Source organism: Puma concolor, chromosome B3 (genome assembly GCF_028749965.1).
Source record: "Puma concolor isolate L17-30 chromosome B3, mPumCon1.1.hap2, whole genome shotgun sequence".
Taxonomy (NCBI): domain Eukaryota; kingdom Metazoa; phylum Chordata; class Mammalia; order Carnivora; family Felidae; genus Puma; species Puma concolor.
The window spans coordinates 129161616-129189441 of NC_141672.1; the positions used below are offsets into that span (position 1 = coordinate 129161616).

Genomic DNA, 27826 nt, shown 5'->3' on the forward strand with positions numbered 1-27826 from the left:
ATACAAAAGCAACAGAACTCTTATACACAGCCAATGGAGATGCAAAATGGTACAGACCATTTGGTGGTTTCTTATAAATGTTCACTTACCATAAGACTCAGAGCAAGCCCATTCCTAAATATTTACCCAAGAGAAATGAAAAGTTATGTTCATACAAAAACCTGCACACTATGCAGAATTATAACCACAAAAAACTGCAAAATATCCAAATAATTCTACATCCATACAATGGAATAATACTCAAGCAATAAGGAACTAAAAATAATGGCAACAAGAGAAACTACTGATACAAGCAACGTCATGGGGAAATCACAAATGCATCAGGCTGAGAGTATAAGAAGTAAGTGCTGAGAGTCTAAGAAGCTAGTCTTAAAAGACTATATATTGTATGAAATCATTTATGTGACTATATGGAAAAAAAACACACCAGTGGCTACCAAGTGCCGGGGTAAGGGAACAAAGTTGATGACAAATGGGTACAAGAGAAAAGTTTCAGGTGATGGGACAGTTCCGTATTTTGGTTGTGCTGGTGCTTACATGACTATACGAATTTATCAGAGAACTGTACACAGAGGATAAATTTTACTATATGCAAATTATACCAATAAAAGCAATAAAGGTGTTAAGAAAATGTAATGTGATAAAAATAAAATACATAATACAAAATTATATCACAACCAAACACTTATAAGGTATGAAGTTATTTTATAACATGTTTAATCTGATTTAAAAATGCTACCTAATAGCACGTTTCAAACAGAGTGGCTATATTTCAGCCTTAACAATTAAAAGTTAAGGTTATTGTTACTTAAATGATTTCTTCTACCACTTAGGGAGACATAAAAAAAAAAGTCAACCATATCTTATCTGAAATCACTGTTTTTTAATAATTAATTTACCCATTATCTATTATGTTCAGATTCAAACATATACAAGATAATCAGGGGCAGAGTTCAGGAACTTAATTTACATACCCCTTTCTATTTTCCTAGTAATGGATACAGCTGGTAGAAACAGTAGTGTGAAGTATTTAAATATTCTCTAATCTCTTTCTATTCATTCTGAAGAGTTAGCTCTTTTCAAAGCAGGACTGGGGAGAATTATGGAAGGCACTTCCTTCATGGTAAGCATAAATAGGTCCCATTAGCCCCATTTTAAACCTATGAAAACCCAGGCTCCAGCAGGGGGTTATTAGATCACTTACTCCTTTCTAAAAGAAAAGAGGAAGGAACTAGGATTCAAATTCAGAGCAGTCTCACTTCAGACACAAAGCTCTTTTTCATTTTCTTTTTTTAAGTTTATTTATTTTGAGACAGAGACAGCCCAAGTGGGGGAAGGGCAGAGAGGGAGGGAGGGAGGGAGGGAGGGAGGGAGAGGGAGAGAAAGAGAGGGGGGGAGGAGAGAGAGAGAGAGAGAGAGAGAGAGAGAGAGAGAGAGAATCCCAAACAGGCTTCATGCTGGCAGCACAGAGCCCGACGGGGCTCAAACTCAAGAAACCTTGAAATCATGACCTGAGCTGAAACCTAGAGTCAGATGCTCAATGGACTGGGCTACACAGGTGCCCCCCTCAGTTTTTTTAATTTGGGAAAGAGAGAGTGCACATGCACCAGTGCAAGGGAGGAGGGAGAAAGAGAATCCCAAGGAGGTTCCATGCTCAACGTAGAGCCTGATGTGGAGCTCAATCCCATGACCCTGGGATCATGACCAAAATCAAAGATACTCAACTGACTGAGCCACCCAGGGGCCCCCAAAGCTCTTAATCTTACCCAGTTTACTGCTATTTGCTCTCTTTCCATCTGCAACTGCTTAAACAATAGCTTGGATCTACATGTTTCAAATCAAAAATATCTTTTAAGGTTTTATTACTCACACAATCTGTTTTGATTTTAACCCTATAATACCTGCACATATATTCAGAAAGTCTGAAGGAGTTTACAGTTTATATCAACATGCAATGTGTTTTATCTGATGATTCAAATTTTTAAAAATAAATCACTTACTTTCTCAAGTCAGGAATAAAATAAACCAAATATACAAATAATCACCAAAAGGATATATGAAAAAGTAATCACGTTCACCTCTAACCTTAATAAAGAATTTATTGCAACTCTAATTTTAAACAAAGGAATATAGAAAAGTTTTTTCCCCTTTCTTCTGACTTCCTGACATCTGGCTTTCCTCTATTGTTTTCCAAAGTTGCCAGTATCCTGAGTTATACACAGATTATTTAGTGCAACAGAAAACTTACCCTGTGAAGCGTCACTGTGTGTTGTTCCCATATAGCTGTTTCCTCCATTGCTGTGTTCTGAGAAAGGAAAAGAAAAACAAATCATTTCTCTGTTAAGAAAATGTCTTTAATAAAGTGAGTGAGATAATCCAGCAAACAATTCGCACACTGAAATACCAAAATTCATGCTGTTAATATTAGATATTCTGAAAAGAGTTTAATAATTATGGAAGGCTTTTGTTTGCTTTTTGTTTTTGTTGTAAGAGACAGGAAACTACACACAGGAACTTCCTTTGTTTTTAACTTAATTTGGACAGATGCTGCTCTACATTCATTTCATGTCAGCTCAAACTGGCATTCAAGCTAATTTTGTAGTAACTTTATACTTAACATTAGATAGAAAAGAATAAAAGTTGGAATAGTACTATTTTAAAATATCTGATGACACATAAAACATTAAAAAGCATTGCGCAGTGTAACTGTGCAAAGGAAGGAAAAGTCAAATACTTTTTAACTCAGTAAGTATAAATATACATGTTACCGGAAACTAGATAAGACCATTAGATATGTTTGGACATTGGTTGCTTTAATATCACATAGTTAAACACTACTGCACCACCTAGTTTCAGTTTTGCTACAGAATTATCTTTTCAAGCTCTGGCTATAACCCTTAAGTAAAAAGAAAAAAAAAAGTTTTTTCTAGTATATGTATCGCGGTCACACAAAACAAAAAAACAAATTAACTACAAAGTATCCCCAAGAATCACCATTAAATTAAAACAACACACCTTCAATCCAGGTACTACTCAAACCATAGTGTAGCTCAGGCTCACCTCCTGTCAAGAACCTCTTAGTAAAGCAGGAAATAAGTTACTATTCAAGGCATTAGCACTAAAGAATTAAAAAAAAATTTCTTAGAAATTGGGTTAATTGCTCTTAGAGGCTTAAATAATTCAGTCTCTTTTAATGTTACCATTTTATGGAACTGGGGTTACTAAAAATATATTATATTTACAAACTTTTTTTTTTTTTTTAACAAAGTCCTTTCCAGAATTAACAAAAAGCTGGGTAGAAGGGGAAAATGCTGAGTATGACATTCTCAGAACATCACAGGTTACCCACTGTTAGAAATGCTGATTTCACAAGTGAGATCCGTCTTCTATCACACTGCTGTCATTTAGCATCGTGAGAATATGCCCATCAAGGTACCACGGACCCATTTCTCCTTTCCCACAACATCTTTAATCGAAGATTAATGCCACTTTAGAAAATGAATCCCTTTAAGGAAAGCCTGTTTCCCTAAATTCAAAGCAACTAGATTAACTTTCCTGCCAGATGAAAAAAGAGGGAGAAAGGATCTCTCTGTTCACTCCCACAGATAAGAACTACCAACCTTACCAGAGTTTTGTTTCAATCTTCCAATCAAATGCAGCAAAACCTCCCTTTAATGAAACTCTGCTAGAAACAAAGCTGTTTTGTTTTTTCACAAAAATTGACCAGGATTTAATGTATTTAAAAAAATTCCTCCATCAATGTGAAGTAACGATGATATGAGTAATTCTGCTAAACATCGAGAGTCCTACTGAAATATACATGATAAAAATATCTGCAATAATTGCCAGTTTGTCCAATCTTAGCTGACTTATTAAAAATGAGAACTGCTTGCATGGCTCTAAACTCATCTATTCTCAATCCACTTTAACCAGCAGCATTGCTTCAACTGCCTTTTCAATCCCTTTCATATCAGTGCAAAGGGAAAGTGATCTGACAACAGACAAGTACCTTGATAACATATTCTTTGGTATGAAGCAGCTTATCATCCTCCATATGATTTTAATCACCACAAGTTTTCCATTTTTCAAAAGAGTATTAATCAAACAAGGAATTCATTTAATGTTAAGGAGGGTTAACAAGGAGGTTAACAAGGGTTAATGTTAAGGAGGTTATGAAACAACATATATTGTTATTCTAATTTTAAACGTGAGTAGTAAAGGAGGCTGAAAAGACACAAAGTGTTAACACTGATCATCTTCAAAGTGAAGGGATTAGGAAGAACATTTTTCATTAGGTATTGTATCTTTTTGCTTTCCTTTCTTTATTCCCAATCAGAATAAACTGCCAGTGTATTTTAAACCACATTCACCAAATCCCCTTGGAAACTTCAAATATCTTTATTAACTTTGTTTTAGGAAACCAAGTAATATTTAAGGAAATTATTTTGTTTTATTGTTAATTATAAAAAGTAGTTATTCAACTGTTGGTAAGGGATCTGTTGGTAAGGTCTTAATGTACAAGCCTGAAGAAAACTGCAGTAAGAGAAATTAATTTTGTTCAGATAAGGGAAAAACTAAAAATACTACAACAACTGTCTGGCATTCCAATCAAAATGAATATTTCTTCGGAGGGATTAGAAAAGTACACATCTCAACTAACTCAATGGCTTCCCAAAAAAGGGTAGTAATTGCTCATTCTCTGTTAAAGCCAAACATAGCCTTATTAGCTTGATTTATCACAAGGGAGACGTATGCAATAGAGATTGAGACATTTAAAAAAGGTGATTAGTCAGGCTCTTGACCAGCACATTAAACCAATTTAATCCACAATATGAATGAGTTATTATGCCTTGCCAATCCTACCACTTAAACCACAAAACAACAACAAAATGTAGTCCTAGTTTAAATCAGGAAGCATGTCCTCTCCTCTCCACTCTCTAGCCTTTGGTTTCCTTCAGTGGCAGAAGCAGCCAAATTCTATCCATGTTTGTTTACATTACCAGGTAGACCTTACAAGGAGTTCTCAATGAATAGAGAAGAGAATAGATGAATGAATGGGTTTATGATAATGCAAATATAGTCAAATATAATGGAAGACTCTTATTTGTCAGGATTCAAGTATCCACTGCAAAATTCTTTTGACTTTACTATGTTCAAAAATAATAATAAAGTGGGCGTGGGGGGGTGTCTTACAGTGAATCACTCAAAATTGAAGGCTAAAAGTGATATGAAACAGTTTTTATACTAATAAACACAACTTTTGTGCTGTTGGGTTTTTTTTGAGACAGAAAGAGTGCATGCGTGCACACAGATGCACAAGTGGGGAAGGGGCAGAGAGAGAGAGGGAGAGAAAATCTTAATTAACCAGGCTCCACACTCAGCAGGAAGCCTGACACAGGGCTCAATCCCAGGACTCTGGGATCATGACTGAGCCCAAATCAAGAGTCAGATGCTTAACCCACTCTGCCACCCAGGCACCCCTATTAAACACTATTTTTGTAAGCGCTACTAAAAGAAAAAAAAAGTTCACTAATAACAGAATTTTGATGCTTTAGAAAAGGGGGGACAGAAGGTTTCTTTTGTTAGAATACCTAAGAGTACCTTACGTTTTCACTATGACCCCTTCTGTAGTGTTTTATCAAGTTCATCTATTACCTATACAAATACATGATGATTAAACTCAACATCCTTATTGTAAAGTTGCTTCTCGTTTCTTATTAAAAACAATGCAAAGCTGCATAACTTGGACATGGATCTTCTGAGAAATCTACAGTCTCATTCCCTGGGCTTTAGGAGACCAAAGAAAAAGTGTTACTCCTTTAAGCACAATACCAGCACTATTATTCCCTAGTAACCTGGAAAGATGCTGTTACACGGAAAATGAACTAGATGAGAAATACTGAGATCAGAGCCCAAATCTGCCATACTGGATAGGTGACCTCAGTTTTCCTTACCTATAAAATTAAAGAACTGGATGAAATTATCTCAAGTAAAACGTTCTTTCTACCTCCAAAATTCTATTGGACTATAATTCTAATTGTAGTCCAATTATAATTCCAATTTCAAACTTGCCGCAAATTCAATTATTAGTGGAGTACTGCAGACATCAGGAGTGACTGCAAATTGTGACTACTGGATTCTGAGTTATGAGTACATTTCTAAGTCAGTATCAACTGACTAGAATCACAATTTCTGAAGAAGCAAAAAGCTGCATTTCAGAATTTGCCAAGAGTTTGTTTGGTTTCTTTGTTCTAAGATCCAGCTGGCAAAGACACTACTCAGATCACCAACTCTAAAGGGCTTCCTGCCAAACTTCAGATCCCCATTCTAGGCAGTTTTGCTGTCCTTTAGGGATGATTACAGATTAAATGGGGAATAGACAGGAGGACACAAAAACTGACAAAACAAGATGAACCTATAACTGGGAGAAAACCAAATCCAAAACGATAAATAAGGCAACTATTCTACAAACGAAGGAAAAATCTTACTCCTTAACATTATCTAGACACATAGCAGGATTTATAGTCAGTTAAATTTTACTGCTATAGCTGTAATTTTAAAAGCAACCCATTCATTCATTCAACAAATATTTATCAGATATGCAAGTGGTGTGGAGGCCAAAAATAGGTCCCTCTTCCTCTCTAAAGGGCTCAAGGAGAAAGTTTATAACACTACATACATGGTATAGAAAAGAATGAAGATTCTGCCTGCTGTGAAGATCAGAGATAGGAGTCCCTGAGAAAACAATGTTCAAGTTCAAGCTTGGAGAATGATCAGGGAAAAAAAAAAAAAAAAAACTGGGGAGACAAGTTTCAGAAGAAACATCGCATCAGCAAGGTTGTTAATGCTGCACATAAAGTTGGCTGTGGGATGGCTGAGTTGTACGATGTGTGGATGAGGAAAGGGTAAAAAGAGAAGTTGCAAAAGTTCCTTTACAACAGGCCTTGTAATATAATGCTAAGGACTCTAAGCTCAGTGGGAAAACACTAAGAAATTTCAGGCAATCACATGACATAGCCCAAACTCATTCTGAAGGCTGTGGAAGATGGATTTGAGGTAAGGAGACCAGTTAGAAAGTTAAGGTGTAAAGAGGGAGAAGCTAAAGATGGCCAACTGGCATCTTTAGATGGACAGCTGAGTGGAAAAGCAGGAAGAAGAAAAGATTATAAATTCAGTGTTAGACATCCTAAATGGAAGGTGCCTGTGGAAATACTGAAGCAGAGATATAAGCAATAGGAAGCTAAATATACAGGGCTGAAGATCAAGACTGAGATCGTGAGTAGATAAGGATCTAGAAGTAATCAACAAAGTAGTGTTGAAACCAAGAGAAAAGATCCAATTACGCAAGGACTAAGATGACCCTGTGGACTACAAGTATTTGGGGGGGGGGGGCGGGGACCAAAGGAACAGCCAATGAGGATAGAGGAAAACCAATGAGCTAACACAAAACATCATTTATTGCTCGGAGAGTACACCAAAACAAAATATAAAAATGGAAGCTATGACCTTTAAATATTAAATATATACCTAGACTAGTTTAGTCAGTACTATCTCTTAAATGAGGCAGCTGAACACTCTTGACAACTTGCTGTCCTCCATTAGGAAAATCAAGTAGTAAAGGAAGGTGCTTTCTCTGGAGTCCTTCTGTGAACAGAGCTGCTACACTGAATTATTTCTGAATTCTTCTGCTCTCCAAAGTGTTTTTGTTTTGTTTTGAGTTATTTTCCACCCAAAATAAAATACAAGATCATCTACTGAGATCAGGCTGAGCCAGGAACTTAAAAAATACAACCTAAGTTTTAACGAATAAAACAGATAGATGACCCCTGACCTCTTTGGCCTTATCAATTATTTAATTTCAACTGTGATCACTGATATACAAATGAAATACAAAGAAAAAGACTAGAGTATGTGTTAAAAAATAGGGAAAATAAGCATTTGGATTAATCTGAAGGGCTGTCATGTGAACTCTCAAAATAGAGATGTCCAAGAAGTAGTAAAAAATGTCCTTCAAGTAGTAAAAGAGACAAATCTAAAGCCAAATGAAGAGAGGTCTTGGAGACACTCAGGGATTCAACAAACTTCTCAAATACAAGTTAAGAATTCACTAAGCTTAAGAATTCAAATAATGATCAAAGTAAGAGTGCAGTCTCTCAATAGATGTTGAGTTGGATGACAGTTGGATGACAGTCTCCATAGAAAGGAAGAAAATTTAGTAGCTAACACCCAACTATACTCAACAAGAGTTAAATTTTCAAATACTTTATTTTGTCCACTCTTTGGTTGGCAACTTAGGGGACAAATGATGATAGATATGATTAGAAAACGTTAACAGCTAGAAGACATAAAGTATAAATGGAATTTTTTGGTTGATCAAAGTTGGAGGTCTCTGTAAAATATAAGTTTACAAATAAATCTTTTCCCTGTCCTAAGATCAATGTGAAAGGATATCAACTTAACGAAGTTACCATTATATGCACATTAAAAATGACAATTTCTCATCTGGGACAGTTACAGACACTCTAGAAAACTGTGAGTGCTTTCCAGTTATCAAAAATAAAACTATTTTTAGGTAGACATTTTCTAATGGCCTGAAGATGGATAAAAAGACTTCAAATTCTTTTCAGGTAGAAAGGGGAAAGGGACTGAAGTGGCAGGGAGGACTATGGAGTGATATTTCTAAGTGTATCTTTTTGTGTAACTCTGACTCTCAGAACCACAATATTCTTTCTATAAATATATATCTATATGTATGTAAATATATACATATATATACACACACCCTTGCATATCAAAACAAAACAAAACACACACACATTAAAACACAGATATGGAGATATGGGAAATTATCCAAAATGGAATACAAATAATAACAAGTATGAATCTAACTGTATTATAAATGAATAATGTTGAGATCACATGAAGAAAGCCAAGGAGAAAACACAAGTAAGAAACCGTAGTTTTAAAACAGTATCCTGACTGAATGCTGTAAAGCCAAAGACAAAAAGAATTGTATAGAAATTCTGTAGCCTAGTTAGTCTTTCTCCTGGAGGTATGGGTATAAGTTTGAAACTATTTTGTATGTATATCAGAAGTAAACCAAGAAGCAAATACACTGTAGATAATGAAAGCTGGATTTCTACTGCTGGGAGAAAAAAGTTATAAATAAGAAAAGGAGGAAGGTTATAAATAAGATTGGAATCTTAAGTATCAGGACAAACCCTTGGTTTTAGACATCTATACACACAGATACAGAAAGAGTCACGTACATATGCACAGATTACTATACATATATCTATTTCCTAGCTCTAGCTGCTGAAAAAGCCTAGAAGCAAACAAACAAAAACCTCCACTGCAATGAGCACAGCCACCATCATGAAGATCTAAATTTCTAAATAGGATTCTCTAATAAAAGAAATCAGGAATCCTTGGAGAAGTGGTTGCTTTCAGGGTGAAAATATAAAATGAACCTCGAATATCATGTGATACCAGAAATTAAAGGACTGCCAAAAAAAAAAAAAGTAAGTTTGTCAAAAGAACACAGGAACCAATCTGAGGGAGCTTCTAATGGCCAAAGCTGGAATAACTTGAGCAACCAAGTAAATAATGATACTATTCAATTTTAACCCATAGAAGAAAACAGATATCCTTGAGCCTATACCAATATAATCAAATAAATGAATAAGAAAGAGACAGCACTCCTTACAAGGGAACTCCAATTAACAAATGGGGAAGGAAAAAGGGAAACAAAAATTACCATCAGCCAAACCCCACAAACTGTTGCAGATGAGATCCACCAATAGATGCTAAATTTAGTGGGTGAAAGTTTGAGAAGCAGCAGGATTAGCAGAGTCTCAAATTACCTCCTCCAAAATATTTATCAGTTAAAAAAATATATAGTGACTTTACAAAGTGGAGAATTACCACCCTAACCTAGTGATCAAGGTAAACATCACCAATAATACATACCAACATTATAAACCACTTGATATGATGCACCAAGACCCATCAAGATTTTTATAGTGTTTTGCCAAAAATGCATCATCTCATTCTAATGGTAAGAAAATATCAGACAGGGATGCCTCCCTGGCTCAGTCAGTAGAGCATGCAATTCTTGATCTCAGAGTTGTGAATGCAAGCCCCACCTTGGGTATGGAGCATTCTTAAAATAAGAAGAATAAAAATAAGAAGAATAAAGATAAAAAAAAAAAAAAAAGATTGGGTGCCTAGGTAGTTCAGTTGGCTGAGTGTCCAACTCTTAATTTCAGCTCAGGTCATGATCCCAGGGTCGTGGGATTGAACCCTGTTGGGCTCTGCATTGAGCATGAAGCCTTGCTAGAGATTCACTCTCTCTCTCTGCCCCTCTGCCCCTGTCCCCTGCTCCTGTGCTCTAAAATACATACATACATACATACATAAATTTAATAAAAGAAAATATCAGGCAAAGCAAATTGAGGGGCATTCTACAAAATAATAAATCAATTCTCTTCAAAAATATAAAGGTCATAAAACACAGTGGGAGGACTGAGAGTCTGTTGCAGATTCCAAGACACCAACAAGAACTAAATGCAATGTGGAATCCTGAAACAGAAAGAGGAAAAGCTGGCAATAGTTGAGTACAGTCTGCAGTTTGGTTAATATTATTTTATTATTTTATCAATATTAATTTCTTATCCTTGATAACTGTTCTATGGTTATATAAAACATATAGGATGAGGGATTATAAGCAAACCAATATTTTTAAAGCTTTTCTCTAACATTAGTTCAAAATAAAAAAACTTTAAAAAATCTTTTTGGTTTCTAAAGATATATGAGAAAACATGATACACAACAAAGCACTCAATGAAAAACAGACCAAATTAGCAGATTCAACAGGTCACATTTCTTTAAAATTAGCCTTCTTCCTTCACCTTAAACCCTCAAACTGCTTTAAACGAGTCACAAAAAGTCTAAGGCAAAAAGGTGACAAGCTGTGTTTCAACTGCTAAGACTTCCTTAGGCACACTCCATCAGGGCACTCCCTCCTGTTTCTAATAAAATCAGGCATCTCCAGGCTAAAAATCTTACCACTGAACTGGGCAACAGTAACTGATCAAAGTTCAACAGAAATGGAGTAAATACATCAGTTTTAATGCAAGCCACTTAGGTAAACTTAGGACTTTTCCCATACACAACAAAGAGCAACATCACTTATTTTCATGTAAAACTGAGTTTTTAAAGTAACATTAATTGCAGACGCATAAGAGTTTAATAAACTTGATCTGTTGTCAAAAAATAAAAAATAACCTGCTAATATCTATATATCCAACACAGTGTTCATATCCAGAATACACAAAGAATTCTTATGAATAAAGACAGCCTAATAGAACAGAAGTTGCTAAGGGCTTACAACATTCACTCAATGTAATATTATATAGCCATGAAATGAATAAACTACAACTATACAAACCAATATGGATGAATCTTACAATGTTGTTCAATGTTGAACAAAAGAAGCCAGACATAAGAACACATACAATGTTTTCATTTGACTGTAATAACAGGTTAAAACAACAACAACAACAAACAAAAAAACCAAAACACTGCAAAAGAAAAACTCCCAGGGGGTAACTGACCCTATCAGTTAAAGAGCTCTTAATTAATTAAGACATACTACAAGGCTTCTATAATTAAAAGTGTGGTACTGGTGCATGATTAGACATATAGACCAGTGGAATAAAATGGAAAATCCAGAAATAGAGCTCAAAGTAAATAATGGCAAATTAGGATATGAGAAAGGTAACCTGTCAAATCGCTGGTATAAAGGATGTCACTTATTAATAGTGTTGGAAAAACTGGGCAGTCATTTAGGAAAAAACATAAAATTAGATCTATATCTCATCGTGCATAAGAATAAACTCCAAAAGAATTATGGATCTAAATGTAAAAAATAAAACCATAAAGTACTAGAAGAAAACTTAAATGAATTCCTGTTGTTTTTTTTTTTAAAGGGAGAGAATGTGAGTAGGGGAGAGGGGCAGTGGGGTGGGGGTGGGGGGGATCTCAAGCAAGTTCCACATGGGGATCGATCCCACAACCCTGGATGATGATGACATGACAAGAGTCAGACACTCAACTGACTGTCAAGCCACCCAGGCACCCTTCAAGTGAATTCTTTAAGGCTGGTGTAGGGAAAGGCTTCCTAACCATAACTAAAAGTTCTCAGGAACTGGGTACATAAACAAAAGCCCACATGACCAAAACACACACACACACACACACACACACACACACACACACACACACACACACACACACAAAACACCATAACCAGTCTTAAGACAAGGTACAGCCTGGTAGAAAATATTTGCAAAATATACCTCAAAGGGCCAATATCTCTAATATGTAAAGAAAGAAATGCAGAAAAAAAGAAACATTTTAAAAAAGGAAAAAAAATACTTCACACAAAAATATTAAAATGGTCCTCAAATATTTGAAAAAATGTTCAAACTCACTCACAGAGAAATGCATATTAAAATAACTCCAAGATACCATTTTTCACCTACCAAACTGGCAAAAATATAAAACATATGACAACACAGTCTGTTCACAAGACTGTGAGGATATGGACTTTCCCTTACATTTCTAATGGGAATTAGTACTGCCTTTCTGGAAGGAATTTGGCAATACCTAACAAAACTAACACTTACTTTTTGACCCAGAGATTCTACTTCTACAATACACCTCCAACAATGTGAATAGACATATGTACAAGGTCATTCATTGCAGCAACGTTTGTTGTTGCAAATACGTATCAGCAACACCTAAACGACTACATATGGGCTAGTAAATGAGAAAATTATGGTACATCCATACAATGGGAGTATTGGCAGCTATAAGAAATGGTGATCTCTATGAACTGATATGGAACAACTTCAAGGGCATACCTTTAAGTGAACAAAGTACAAGAATATCTATAGTATGCTACCCTTCGTGTAAGAAAGAAGGTAATGTAAGATTATGCACATGTACTTGCTCCTCTGTGAAAAAGAAATATAGAAATGATAAACCAGAAACTAAAGGAACTACCTTACAAGGTTAAGTGGGAAAGGGGTGGGAAGGAAAAGAAAATGGGTTTGGGGTTGTAGGAATGAGGAAGAATTAACACTCCTGAGCATATATTTTTGTACAGCTTTGAACTACAGTAATGTTTCACATACCCCAAAATAATAAATAATTAAAATCAACAAGGATGGTCATGGAGGTGGGACCCAAAATAGAATACACAGAGTTAACAAATAAACCTATTCCATGTGGTGCCTGGGTGGCTCAGTCGGCTGAGGGTCTGACTCTTGGTTTTGGCTCAGGTCATGATCTCATGGTTTGTGGGATCGAGCCTTGCATCAGACTCTGTGCTGAGAGCACGGAGCCTACTTGGGATTCTCTCTTTCTCTTTCTCTCTCTCCCTCTCTCCCTCTCTCTCTCTCTCTCTCCCCCCCCCCCCCAGCCCTCACTTGCTCTAAATAAAATAAATAAACTCAAAAAACAAATAAACCCATTTCAAATGAATACCACAACTGAAAAGGATGGGGAAAAAACTAACCTATGTGTCTGTCTAGTTGTGACTGCTGAAAGGAACAACCACTGCCGTACCAATTGGATATACAGATCCAGGTATCTAAATTCCATTCTCCAATAAAAGAATCAGGTCTTCTTGTATAAGTGAGAGAAGCCAGGGTTAGGGTAGGGAAAATACAACATAAATCATGTACCAAAAAAATAAAAAGTGGGGCGCCTGGGTGGCTCAGTCGGTTAAGCGGCCGACTTCGGCTCAGGTCATGATCTCGCGGTCCGTGAGTTCGAGCCCTGCATCGGGCTCTGGGCTGACAGCTCAGAGCCTGGAGCCTGTTTCAGATTCTGTGTCTCCCTCTCTCTGACCCTCCCCTGTTCATGCTTTGTCTCTCCCTGTCTCAAAAATAAATAAAACGTTAGAAAAAATTTAAAAAAAAAATAAAAAATAAAAAGTGCTCAAAACAGGACTTCCAATGGCCAAAGCTGTTAACAATACAAGCAACAAAATAAGTAATAATAATAATACATTGTAACCCATGGAATAAATTATCTGTGAATGCATACTGATAAATAAACAAACAAATAAATGAAGGGGCAACTCTTCTTTACAAAGGAATTCCAATTAGTAAATGAAGAGAGAATAAAAGAAGTAGACCAGACATACTTTCTTCTGACACTTTCTCCACTGAGAAAGACAAGCCATTATATCTGTGGTAGTCTTGTCAAAACTGCACAACCTCAATCAAATCATGAGATATCATCGCATAAACCCAAATTGAAACATTCTAAAAAATAAATGACCAGTGTTCACTGAAAGTGTCAAGGTTGTGAAAGACAAGGAAAGAGAAACTGAAGGTACTATCATAGTTAAAATGACAATATTTTTGGTATATGCATGAAATAAAACGTTAAATTAACTTCATCTGGTTTTTTTTAAGTTTTTATCTATTTATTTATTTTGAGAAAGAGAAAGAGCATGCACACACACGTGTGAGTGGGGTAAAGGGCAGCGGGGGAGAGGAGAGAGAGAGGGAATCCCAAGCAGGCTTCCCACTGTAAGCACAGAGCCTGATGTGGGGCTTGATCTCACAAACTGTGAGATCATGACCCGAGTTGAAATCAAGAGTCAGATGCTCAACAGTCTGAGCCACCCAGACACCCCTTAACTTCACTTCACCTGTTTAACTTCTTGATGTGGCTAATAAAAATTTTATTTTACATGTGTGGCTCACATATTTCTATTAGAACTGCTCTAGCTATATCACCAATTAATAAATAGAGGGCAGAGAAACATTGTAACCACTGTGGGGAAGCAAGCATCAAAATCCAGATTAAGAAATTCTAAGAGGACAAACAAAACTGTTCCTCACCAATAAAACCACAAGAAGGACGAGGAGGATAAAGACCAAGAGACATGGGGGGACCTTACAGTCTAAGATTATCAGTAGATATACCAAACAACCACAACAGGAGGACCTTGTTTGGATCCTGATTTTTTAAAAATATATTTAAAAAGGAAAGTTCGTATTTTTAACAATTGGAAACTTTACATTGACTAAACACTGGATTTTGGATTTAGAATTTATTTTTAAAGTGTGACAATGGTCTAGTTCTTTTTTAAAGAATTCTTATCTTTTAGAGATATATACTCAATAATAATGAAAAGACAAGTCTGGTATTTGCTTCAAAATAATGGGGGAGTGAGGATACAATGCATTGGAAGGATAAATGAACCAACACTGGCCATAATTTGATAACTACCTGGTGATGGTGATGTGGGGATTCTTTATAATCTTCATCTACTTCTGAATGGTTTTGAAATTTTTCCACTTTAAAAAAAGAAGATAACTTCAGGGGACTAGAATTTTTTTAAAGTTTTTAGTTAAATTCCAGCTAACATATAGTGTAAACTATAGCGTATAGTTTCCGGTGTCCAATACAGTATGTGGTTCAACAATTCCATGCAACACCTGGTGCTCATCACAACAAAGGGCCCCTTCCTAATCCCCACCTACTTCACCCATCCCCCCATCTACCTCCCCTCTGGTAACTATCAATTCTCTATGGTTAAGAGTCCATTTCTTGGTCATTTTTTCCTTTGCTCGTTTGTTTTGTTTCTTAAACTTCACATGAGTGAAATCATGTGTCTGTCTTTCTCTGGTTTATTTCACTTAGTCCCATCCATGTCATTGCAAATGGTAAGATTTCATTCTTTTTATGGCTGAGTAATATTCCACTGGATATATATGGGCTGCTTCCATAATTTGGCTATGATAGATAATGCTGCCATAAATATCAGGGTGCAGGTATCCCTTTGAATTAGTATTTTTGTATTCTTTAGGTATATAAATACTTAGTAGTGCAACTGCTGGATTGGAGGGTAGTTCTATTTTCCACTTTCTGAGGAGCCTCCAATACTGTTTTCCAAAGTGGTTGTACCAATTTGTGTTCCCACCAACTGTACAAAAGGGTTCTTTCTCCTTTCTTCACATCCTCCCCAACACCTGTTGTTTCTTGTGTTGTGGAGTTTAGCCATTCTGACAGGTATGAGGCATTATCCCATTGTAGTTTTCATTTGCATTTCTGATGATCAGTGATGTTGAGCATCTTTTCATGTGTCTGTTGGCCAGCTGTATGTCTTTTGTTTTTGTTTTTTTAAGTTTTTATTTACATTCCAGTTAACATACAGTGTAATATTATTTTCAGTTGTACAACATAGTGATTTAACACTTCCATACAATAGCCGGTGCTCATCACAACAAGTGCACTCCTTAATGAGGGGACCAGAAATTAATTACTGATCTAGGAACAACCTACACCAAGAATACTGCTACCAAGACGCCAGGGAGCTAAGTAAATTTTCCATGGACTGACTACTCTAGGAGCTCCCTCCCTAGAAAAATGCAACTAGATCTGGAGATGTGCTAGTACCTTCTAGGAGTTTCTAGGTTGACTTACCAGTGAGTCAATAACAGAGTATTAAAAAGGCCATTCTAATTCTAGGAAGGACATCAGATATTAATCAAATAACCAGCAGACCGATAATATAAGTTATTGTAGTGTAACAAAGAGAAAGTACTGAGAGCTTAAAAGAGAATTCTGACCTAATTTCTGGGCTGAGGACATGGTTCTTGAGGAACAGAACTGGGACAGATGCTAGAGGAATGAGGGATGAAGGTAGGGAAGCTTTCCGGGTAGAAAAAAAGTACTTCCTTCTTTCATTCATTCAAATAATATTTGAGAGTTTATTACGCTAGAGACTGTGTTAAGTTCTGTGAATAATCAATCAGTATTGACCTTTGTTCTCATGGAGCTTACAGTCCAGTGGAAGAAAAAATTCACAACTGAATATATAATCATAGGCTTAAATAAGTACTAAAAAGGAAAACAGTGCCACTGAGAGGAGCTCAGAAACTTGGCAGAAAGTGCAACTTCTACTAGGAACCAAAAAGAGGACAGCATAGTTGGAGAACACAGCAAGAAGGAACAAGATGGAAGATGAGTCTAGAGGGATAGGCAGGGGTCAAATAATCCAGAAGTTTATTGACCATACAGTATGGACTTTGGTCTTCTACTTCTAATGGCAGTAAGAAGCCTAGGAGTTTTAGGAAGAGTGTGTGTGTTGGGGTGGGAAACTAATACAACTTGGATTTTGAGAATCAATTTAGAAAAAGAGTAAGGAGAAAGAAGGGGTATATTATACTTAGGCAGCTATTACAGGAATCCAGAGCAACTATGATGTATGCACATATATGTATATGTGCACAGGGGGAGGGGAGACATAGGAGATGATAGAAGGTACAGATAGAATAAGGGGAAAACTACAAAGTGCTCAAGAGTTAAAAACTAAACAGAATTTGCCAATCAACCATTCAGATCAGGTAGATATTCCAACTGTGCACTGGATCTGGAATAGTCTTTAATTTCTATTCTCTAATCCATCAGAATAAAGACTGCATGTCTTAATGCTATTGTAATAATTTTTTCAAAAGTGTCTCAGAGCCCAAGGACTTCTGTTCCACAGCGCATCTTGCTGGGCTGAGACTCCTTATCTACAGGCTAGCCTCTGTCCAATATCAAAGAAATGTATACATAAATACATGCCTCTTCTCTGATATTAAGATGGGTTTCACTTAAAATGTTTTTAAAAGGTATAGCTTAACAAACAGCTTACTATGTGCTGGGTCTCTTTTCTATTAAGATGGACTTCATTTAAAATGTTTTTAAAAGGCATAGCTTAACAGAACAGAACAGTGCTGGGTACTGTGCTGGGTGCACAACCACTCTGAGATGGGTACTGTCATCATTACTGCATTTCACGATGAGAAAACAGCTATTAAGTAGTAGACTCAAGATTCAGATTCCAGAGCCTAAACTCATATAGTGAAGCTACAAAAACTTACGGTTATTCAATTAACCTTTCCAGTCCTTATTTCACTTGACCACTCTGCAGGATCTGGCATGCTGGCAGGTCTCTCTCTTGAAATTTCTTTCTTTGCTGGCCTTGCCCTGTGCCACTACCCTCAAACCACATTCAAATTAAAAACTGCTGTTCATGAGTCAGTTAAGCATCTGACTCTTGATCCTGGCACAGGTCATGATCTCATAGTGAGTTCGAGCCCTGCACAGTGCTCTGTGCTGATGGTGCAGAGCCTGCTTGGGATTCTCTCCCTCCCCCCTCTCTCTCTGCTCCTACCCCACTCGCATGCTTTCTCAAAACAAATGAATAAACTTAAACAAAAAAACCCTTCTATTCATGAAAAGACCATTAAGAGAGAACTACCATGTTGGAAAATATGTCTACAACACATACAATCAACTGGCTTTTATACAAAAGCCAATCAACAGAAAAAGTCCCACAGAAAAGCAGACAAAAAACTTAACAGGCAGGCTATAAACATGAAAAGTTGATCAACTTCATCTAGTCAAGGACATGCAAATTAAAACTACAATGAGAGTGTACTAAAGACCTACCAGAAGAGCTAAAATTACAGTGTCTAATAACACCAGGCACTGGTAAAAATGCAGAGCAAAAGAAGCTCTCATTCACTGATGACGAAGAGTATAAATTAGTACAACCTCTTTGGAAAACACATTATCTACTATTTTGAAGATACATTAAACAATCCAGCAGCAATTCCATCCCTAAGTACGTATCTTAGAGGAATGTATGTGTGTTTACCAAGAAAAATGTACAAGTTTCTATGGAAGCATTACTCTTAACTGCCCTAATTAGGATATAACCCAAAAGTCCATCAACAGGAGAATGCATAGACTGTGGCATATTCATGCAATAGAATTCCATACAGCAATGAAGAGGAATGAATTCATATGCAACAACATCTGAATCTTTAAAAGTCAGAACAGCAACTGACTTAGGGGAGTAAAGGTGTTATTTAGGAAGGTCACAACCTATGGATCTTATGGTCAGGACAGTGGCTACCTTACTAGGGTAATGTTATTGAGAAGAAGCAAGATGGGAAGCTTCTGAAAAGCTGGCAACATTGTATTCCCTTGACCTGCATGGCGTTTACATGGGTACTCACTTTATAATTATTTATTAATGTATATCTGCTTTAGGTACTTTTATATAGGTATTATATTTCACAATAAAAACACATAAAAATGGCATCAGCTGACAGCATTTAAGTCAAGATTATTTACATAAAAATCCAGATTTACAACCTGTTTTGAAAAACCGGAAGATCTGGCCTGCCTTCTTCCATGCCAACAATCAGCTAAAGCTAAGCAATAGCTACACACTTCCTTTAGGTCAGCTTGTGCTCTCTGACAGCCACAGTACCCTATGCCTCCCAGCTTTCATGATTCATGCTGTCTATCTGGTCTAAAACTCACCTAACACCATTCCACATCCATCTCCATGACACTCCTTTAGAACACAGCAACATATAAGCATGTGCATGTATATGAATTATAAAGCATACTAGCTAGAGCAAGTAAATTTAACCTCACATTCCTCACTTTTAAAATAGAGGTTATAGGGGCGCCTGGGTGGCGCAGTCGGTTAAGCGTCCGACTTCAGCCAGGTCACAATCTCGCGGTCCGTGAGTTCGAGCCCCGCGTCAGACTCTGGGCTGATGGCTCAGAGTCTGGAGCCTGTTTCCGATTCTGTGTCTCCCTCTCTCTCTGCCCCTCCCCCGTTCATGCTCTGTCTCTCTCTGTCCCACAAATAAATAAACGTTGAAAAAAAAATTAAAAAAAAAAAATAAAATAGAGGTTATAGTAGTACCTAACAGTGTTGTTAAGATTAAGGTGAAACAATGCACACAAAACATTAGCTTAGCACTTGTCATAGAATCAGTGCTCAATATTAGGGGACTAATATTTATTACAGACATACATTTCTTGTATTTACAACTAGAATATAAATTTACTTGCCATGGCCACTGTCTTCTGATTTTATTGACAATACAGCAGAAAAATATGAGTTGGTATATACATTTGTTTAATCAGATACTCCAAAATGTATCACTGTAAAAAACAACAACCAGTAAATAAATCTTCCAAAGTTCCTTTACATGACACCATGGTAAAGATTTCCTACAATTAAACTCTGAAAAGTAGGCCTGTTTTCCCAAAAGATGTATATCACCAGATTGTGGCTTTTGTTGGTCTGATCAGAGTCAGGTAAGTGGGCACCTACTAAAATATACTTTAAGATGACGAATTTTAAGACCTTAGTCATACAATACCCTCAATCAAAATTAAAGACTTTAGTTTTGACTTTTGACTTTTCAAGGTAAACTTCATCTGAACACCAAAAGCAGCTTACATCTCTCACAGAGCTGTTATGTTCCAATGACCACTCACCAGGCTTATTGAATTTGGTATACAGTATTTTTCTCCAATAAAAACCAGAAAAGTCTACCCAAACGTCCCCCACCCACCCAAGCCAGTTTGGCAGTTAAGTCTTCATACAATGGGATGAATTTGATCCACGAATACAATGAAAACTAATGAACTATTTGCCCACATCTCACAAAAGCCATGCTGAGCAAAAGAAGCCACGTACAACAGAATCCACACTGGAAGATTCTGTTTGTATAAAGTTCACAGGGAAAACTACAGTATCCACAGAATGCATAATTAAGTGGTAAAATTATAAAGAACAGCTAGAAAATGAGTACCACAGAAGACAAGATAGTTGTAATCTTTGGGAGAAGGAGGTTATGATTCAGAAATGGCATGTTAGGAATTCTAGAACTTATCATCGTGTACAGTATTTTGTTTGTTGCTGTCTGCTCACACTGTTAAAATGCTCCCTGAGTACAGAAATATGTTCACTGTTCTATCTCCAGAATCTACAACAGTGCCTGACTCCCAATACCAGGTTCCCAATAAATATGTGTTGAATGCAGAATAAAGTTTCAAAAATTCAAATTGTTCCATATTTCACAACTTGTCAGACTCTAAATATAACAGTAATTGCTAGCATATAGTGCATTTTCCATGTCAGTACCCTCAAGAAGTTGTAAGTATATAAGTAAATTCTGATTACTTTATAATCCTTAACCTCTTTCTGCTTTTGAGATGCTTTAACCAAATACATGCATATAACACTTATATGGATATGTCCAGATTCAATTAAAACATTTTTTAAAAATTAACAAGGAAAAACACAGAAACTCATGTGTTACAGCCAGCCCAGGCTCTAGATAGGACTCCAACATTTTCTCCAACCAAAAAAAGCACACATGATGTTATTATAAGATGACCATAAGTGTGCTCTTATATTAATATAAATCCTTTGCATCTTAAAACTTAATTACACATTTCACAATCATTACAGTATAAAGCAGTTTGAAAACTGTAAGCTTCTAGAGGACAGGGATCCAAAACAAAATGTACTCAATGAATGTTGGGCTAACAACAACAAAATAGTCATTACTAAAATTCTCTTGGATTTTATAATTATGAACTGAATTGAGAGCTAATTAAAATTAATTCAGTCATCAGAAATTGTACAAACCCCAAAGATTACTACTGGCAGTTCCAAAAGAGTGAAAATTCCTAAAACAACCAAGAAAAAATAATTTTCACTCCTTGGGAATGTATACTATTTAAGAAAACAAAAACAAAAAACAGAGGCTCCTGGGTAGCTCAGTCAGTTAAGCATCTGACTCTTGATCTCTTGATTTCAGCTCAGGTCATGATCCCAGGGTCATAGGATTGAGCCCTGCGTCAGGCTCCACGCTCAGCATGCTTAAGGCTGACTCACACTCACTCACCCTCCCTCCCTCCCTCTTTCTTTCTCTCTCTCCCTTCTCTCCAGCTCATGCTCTGTTTCTAAAGTAAATAAAATAAAAATTTTTAAAAACCAAACATAAAAAATATTTCAGCAAGTCAAAAAAGTGTTTAATTAAAGAAGGCATATGCTAACCTCATGTTCCTAATTAGTATCCATATAAAGTAATATTAACTCCTGTTTTCACATCCTTTTTGGGTACAATAAACTAGAATGATTTGAGGTCATTCATCAGTCAACTCACTTCCCAGCATTCCACCAACATGAAAGAGTTATAGGCTGTTCTAATATACACCTACAATACAAACTAATAAAAACTTATCTTTTGATCTATCCCAAAGTTAAGGGCCATCTGAGATTCAGTATTTAACACTACAAATGTAACAACCAGGGCTTTGTTTTTAAGTCTCAAATGGTGTGTTTTACAGTACAAATTTTGGCAACACTGGTTTTCTCTTGTTCTAAAGCAGTGTTTCCATGATACAGGCAATCATTTTTAAGATATAAAATGAAATTCCCTACTCATATACTCACCATACACTTCTCATTATTAACAATTTATCTGTTTGAGAAGGAATGGAAATAAAGCACCTGGCTAACCCATAAAGGAGCAACCTGAAGCTACTCTTCTCTGCAATAAATAAATTAAGAAGAACTCTAGGTCAGAGATACCAAAAGGGCTATATTTATTGCTGCTTTATACTGGAATACTGTTCTGAAACCCACCAATTTTAGATTAAATACTGTCAAAAACAAACAAAAACTTCAGAAAACTATCCTAATGCCTCACTCTTCCTACAAGATTAAAAGTTGTTAAACTAGTAAGGTTTTTCAAGACTGTCTATCAAAATTCAGAGATGCAAAGCAAGTTCCAGTCAAGTATTTCAGAAATATCAAACTAGTCATAATCAACTATTTCTTAATCTTATTTAACATTTGATTAGAAACTCTACTAATAAAAAATAACTAGCTTGTCTTCAGCAACAATGCTTAGTCAGTACTGGCTACCCAGTGCATGTGTGCGTACAGGAGCCTGGAATGAGCTATGACTGAGCAGTCAGGGGTGGGTGGTCCTACACACGAGTTTACAGTCAGACTAACAAGTCTTCCAGCAGACTGAATTTTTACCATGTCAGGGTTATATTAAGAAATGGTTACATTTACAAATTTTCTCCAAAATTATTTTTTAAGAGGTTTTCCTTAGTAGCATGGTGATCTGTCTTATTTATACTGTTTTATTCTTAGAACTGTACAGAGTTTACATTTGGTCTCTAAATAGAAAAAAAGATTAAAGAGCAAGTGAAAGTCAAGAGCCAGTACATTGTCTCCAGGATTGAAAAAAATGAGTGAAACTACTGTAATCTTTTTCCTTCAAACCAAACAGAGAACAGTACTATCTACACTGCATTACAGCCCTCAAAGCCACAGATTGGTTTCAAACTCATTATTTGTTGGCTATACATGTCTGATCTCTGTCACAAACTGACAGCAATCAATGACACCATAAGTCTTTCTTAAATATAAAATAAAGGTTGTAAGATCCTAACATGGAAACACCAGTATTTAAGAAAAGAAGGAAAAAAGGGCCTTCCTAACAGTGTAGTGGAATCTGTGCCATTACACAATTTGAGAGAAAAGGCACAGCATGATTTGAAGTCACTGTCTTACAGAGCTGTCCTAAAATGCACTTAAAAGTTGTAAATATAGTCAGGATTATCAACAAAGAACATAAATTAAAGTTTTAACCATAAATATCTAAAATACTAACATAAAAAATTAAAAGCCCTTTGCCTTAAGCACTGTAAAAATATTCCTAGTAAAAAATATTGTATAAACTTAGGATGTCCAGAAAAATACTAATACAGTGAAGCTCATTAGAAGTTGGCAGGCCCAAGTGAACTGTCATAAAGTGCAGTGAGTTATTCCTTTACTTTTAAAGCAATATGCAGCAAATATGCATTGATGAATAAATACCAAAATTAAAACTACATCATACCCACCACTCAGGACAGAATTCCTACCCATAAAGACTAATTTCTACAGTTCTTAACTTTGAAATGTGCAGCTACTAAGCAAAGTACATTGTGCCTTACTTGATACAATAAATCAATTCCTAAGAAGAGATGTAAATAATTTCCACACTAAACTATGGTAGAATTTGAGAGATAACCAGAAGGGGGGAAAAATACTGTCCCTGAAACATAATGGAAACATTTAAGCAGCAAAATCTAATAAGCATAAATGATAGTATAACCTTAAATATTATTGCTTCCTCAAAAGTGAAACAGCTTGAAAATCCAGAAGCCACTGCAATTTCCTTCAGCCACTTTCTGTGATTCAACCAATGGAAATGTTCCTAATAATTATTCACACCATTTTCTTACATAATTAACTCCGTGATGAGACAGAGAACCACCCTCAAATTCCTGTTTTCAACTTTAAAATAATTTCATTATCAGGCACACTAGTAATTCTGTGTGCAATTCAGATGTATGTTATACATATGAAAACCTTTTCCTTTATTATTTCTAGGTTAATGTCACATACGACGAAGCCCTTTCCAATTCAGGCATAGTTTTTTAGAAAGTATCCTACACTTTCTTCTAGTTTTATGATTTATTTTATTTGCTCTTATTCAAACACTTGAATTTATTTATTTATTTACTCTATGGTTTAAGGCAGAGAACTACCATAAAAAAAATTAAAAAATTAAAGATAACCAACTGACCCCGCACTATTTACTGAATAACCCATCTTTTCCAAGGTAATCTACAATGTTACTTTTAACACATACATATTCTTTTAAAAAAATTTTTTTTTATTATTGAGAGACAGAGAGACAGAGCATGAGCATGAGCATGGGAGGAGCAGAGAGAGGAGCCACAGATTCTGAAGGAGGCTCTAGGCTCCAAGCTGTCAGCACAGAGCCTGATGCAGGGCTCGAACTCACAGACTGCGAGATCATGACTTTAGCCGAAGTCAGACGCTTAACCCACTGGGCCACCCAGGCGCCCCTAACATATACATATTCTTAATTTTCCCTCTTGCTGGATAAGTGATAGGCAAGTTACTTTACCTGTGTTTCAATTTTCTTACCCAGAAAGTGGGGATAATAGTAATGCTCACTTCACAGAGTTACTCTATGAATTAAATCAGTTTATTTTAACCCTTATAACAATACCTGACACATTAAATGCTGACGATGATAATCACTAAAAGCTTATAAATAAAAAGCTGTTCTTGGATTCTGTGGTTCCACTATTCCTGAGCTGACAGACCGTTTTAAATTCCTCTGAATTTATAACACATTAGGTTTTCTAGTAGGACCTCCTTTTTCCAAAATTTCATAGCTATCGATCATTTTATCAGATAAATTTTCTCATTAATATGTCAAGTTTTCTATAATAACACAATGAAATTCTATTTGGAACCGTATTACATTTTATATGTATATCAACCTTCGGGAAACCGATATATTCTGTAATACTGACTCTCCCCATCTCCCTCATCTAATTTATTCACATTTTATGTCCTTTAAAATACATGTAATTTACCAACAACTGTTATATTTATTCCTAGGTGTGACCTTTTGGGAGAAAAATTTACTGGAATTTATCAGAATTTTAAAAGCACATTCCCTGTGACCCAGAAATTCCATTTCTAAGGATTTAACACACTCTAACATTCACAGATATAAAAATATAAAGCTACTTAGTACAATAGCAAAATCCCCCAAACAAGTTAAATGTCTGTCATTAAAGAAATGGTGATCTGCAGCGTATTCCTGGGATATTATTACAAAGAATATAAAAATCACAGGTACTTGCTTAGAGAGGAGTTCTACAAACCACTCTGCTAAAACAAGAAAACAAGCTGCAAATTAATGTCTTGTTTTTTTGTTTTTTTTTAACTGAGGGTTAGGGTAGGGGAACAAAAGTATCACATGTAAAGTATTAAGTATACAGTCTGGCTTGTAGTAGCATTTCAGTCACCTTAAGAAATTAAATGTGACTTAGTGAAACGGCTGAATATTCTTTCATTTCACCTATTTTGTTATGGCCTGCCTTGTTGTATAAAAGATTTTGTGGTAGTCTCATAATACAGCATTTAAAAAAATAAGTTTTCAACTCACATTTTACTCATAAATATTTAAGAATACACACATCCCTACAGTGTGCAGGGATGCTTTTCAATATACCATAAAATCTCAATCCCATAACTCGGGAGGAAAAATATTATTTCTTCTAAATCATCCTACTCTAACTTGAAATAACCTTTTTAAAGTGTGTTGTCTTGGATATCAAGCACCAAAGATTACACCTCAGGAACAAAGTGACATTATGTCCAATATGAAAACAAAGCCTTTCCTCCTCGGAAAGGAAACCCCCAAAATGATAAATAATGTGAACTTATTTTAAAATCAAAGCAAAATTTTGCTTTTTATTCTAAGTTATTGGCTCAAGTTTCATCTTCAGATTGTTCGTCATCAAGGTAAGGTCATAAAGGGGAAAATTAAAGTTTTCATAGAGAACGAATACTATATTCCTTTAAAAAATATACACACTACTAAGTATAACCGGTAACTTCTGCCTCCCAGAAAACAAGGTCCTGAGTTCAGAAACTTCAGGGCCATATCATACGTTGTTCCAGATGCTACGAATAAACATTTCCAAAAGAAAAATAAATACATAAAACCACTACCTGATTAAGTACTTCGATACCGTTTGAAGTAAGGAGTTGATTTTAAATGGGAGCGATTTTTACTCTTCAAATTTCTGTATGTCTGTAACTGTTAAAAAGAGCAGATACTACTTTATGATGAGAAAGATTAAAATGTACAAAAGGAAAAGAGGATTTTAACGGAATATTACTAACTTCAGCTTTCTGATGTAACATACACGTTGGTTTCACAGCACTGAGAAAAACAGCATACTTCAAAGCACGTGTAAAACTTGATAGGAAAAAGTTACTTTTACTGCACCCACAAGTCTTTTTTATTTTTTAGACTTCATTTCACTGTCCATTTGTAGGAGTATTTTGTGTTACTTCTGAAAGTTTAGTTCAAATTAAACTATTAAGAAGTGTTAAGGAGTTATTTTTTCAACGCCACCTCAAACAAATGACACCGTGAAAAAAAATTCCAACCTACTACACACAAAACACTGTTTTGCTGTCTCAATGTCTTATCGCTGGCGCGCGCATACCACGAAGAGTGACATCAGATCGAAACTACACGGTTTCGCCGGTGACCAACCACTCCTCCAAAGACAGCAGTCACCGGCTGGCTGGAGGTAGCACCCCAAACCCCGACCTCCGGCCCGCCGCACGCTCGCGTCGGGTGGCCGCAGGACCCACTCCACGCACAGAGTTTGCCCGCGCAGGACCTGTTGCGCGTCCCCGCCCGCGGAGAGCCCGAGCCAGGCACCGACGCCGGCAGCGATGCACCTGCCCGGGACAGCAGCCCGGCGCGCCCGCCGCCCCCTCCTGGGCCCCCGCCCGCCGCCTGCCCGCCTACCCGCGGGGCTCCGAGCGGCCCACAGCCACAGGCAGCCCTGCCCACCCGCCGCCGCCCCCGGCGCCGGGGCAGCAGCCCGCGGGGAGGAGGGCGGGGCGCGGGCCCGACGCCCGCAGGCGGCCGCGCTCGCTCGGGATCGGCCCTGACGGCCGCGGAGGCGCTCACCTTGGCGGCCGCGGCTCTGGCGGACATCTTGTCTCTCTCCTGCGCCGCGCGAGGCTCCTCGGACCCGAAACTCCGCGCCACCAGCCCGCCGGCTCCTCACGCCACAGACCAGATAAACATCTCCCGGGAGCGAGCGGGGCTGGGGGCGGGGGCGGCCGCAGAGGCCCGGCCCACGGGGAGGGGACTCAACTCGGACAAAAGTCCGGGAAGCGCCCGCCCGCCCGCCCCGCCCGGGTCTTCTCCGCGGGGCGCGCCCGGCCGGCGCCTCTCTCCGAGTGCGGCCACTCGCTCGGCCTCCCGAAGCTCTCACAGCCCGGACACGCCGGCCC

The 27826-nt window shown here is 37.0% G+C and overlaps 1 protein-coding gene across 5 annotated transcripts in view; it reads right to left on the bottom strand.

Annotated features, from left to right (window-relative positions):
- Positions 1–27826, bottom strand: part of TJP1 (tight junction protein 1) — a 249209-nt gene that overhangs the window by 79783 nt on the left and 141600 nt on the right. For 4 of the 5 annotated variants that reach the window (XM_086711385.1, XM_086711384.1, XM_086711382.1 and 1 more), the window contains one exon: positions 2249–2305. In XM_086711385.1, the coding sequence (XP_086567511.1) occupies positions 2249–2305 (57 nt within the window). Of the gene's footprint in view, positions 1–2248; positions 2306–27497; positions 27666–27826 lie in introns of those variants that run through there. The other variant, XM_086711386.1, reaches the window with a different exon arrangement.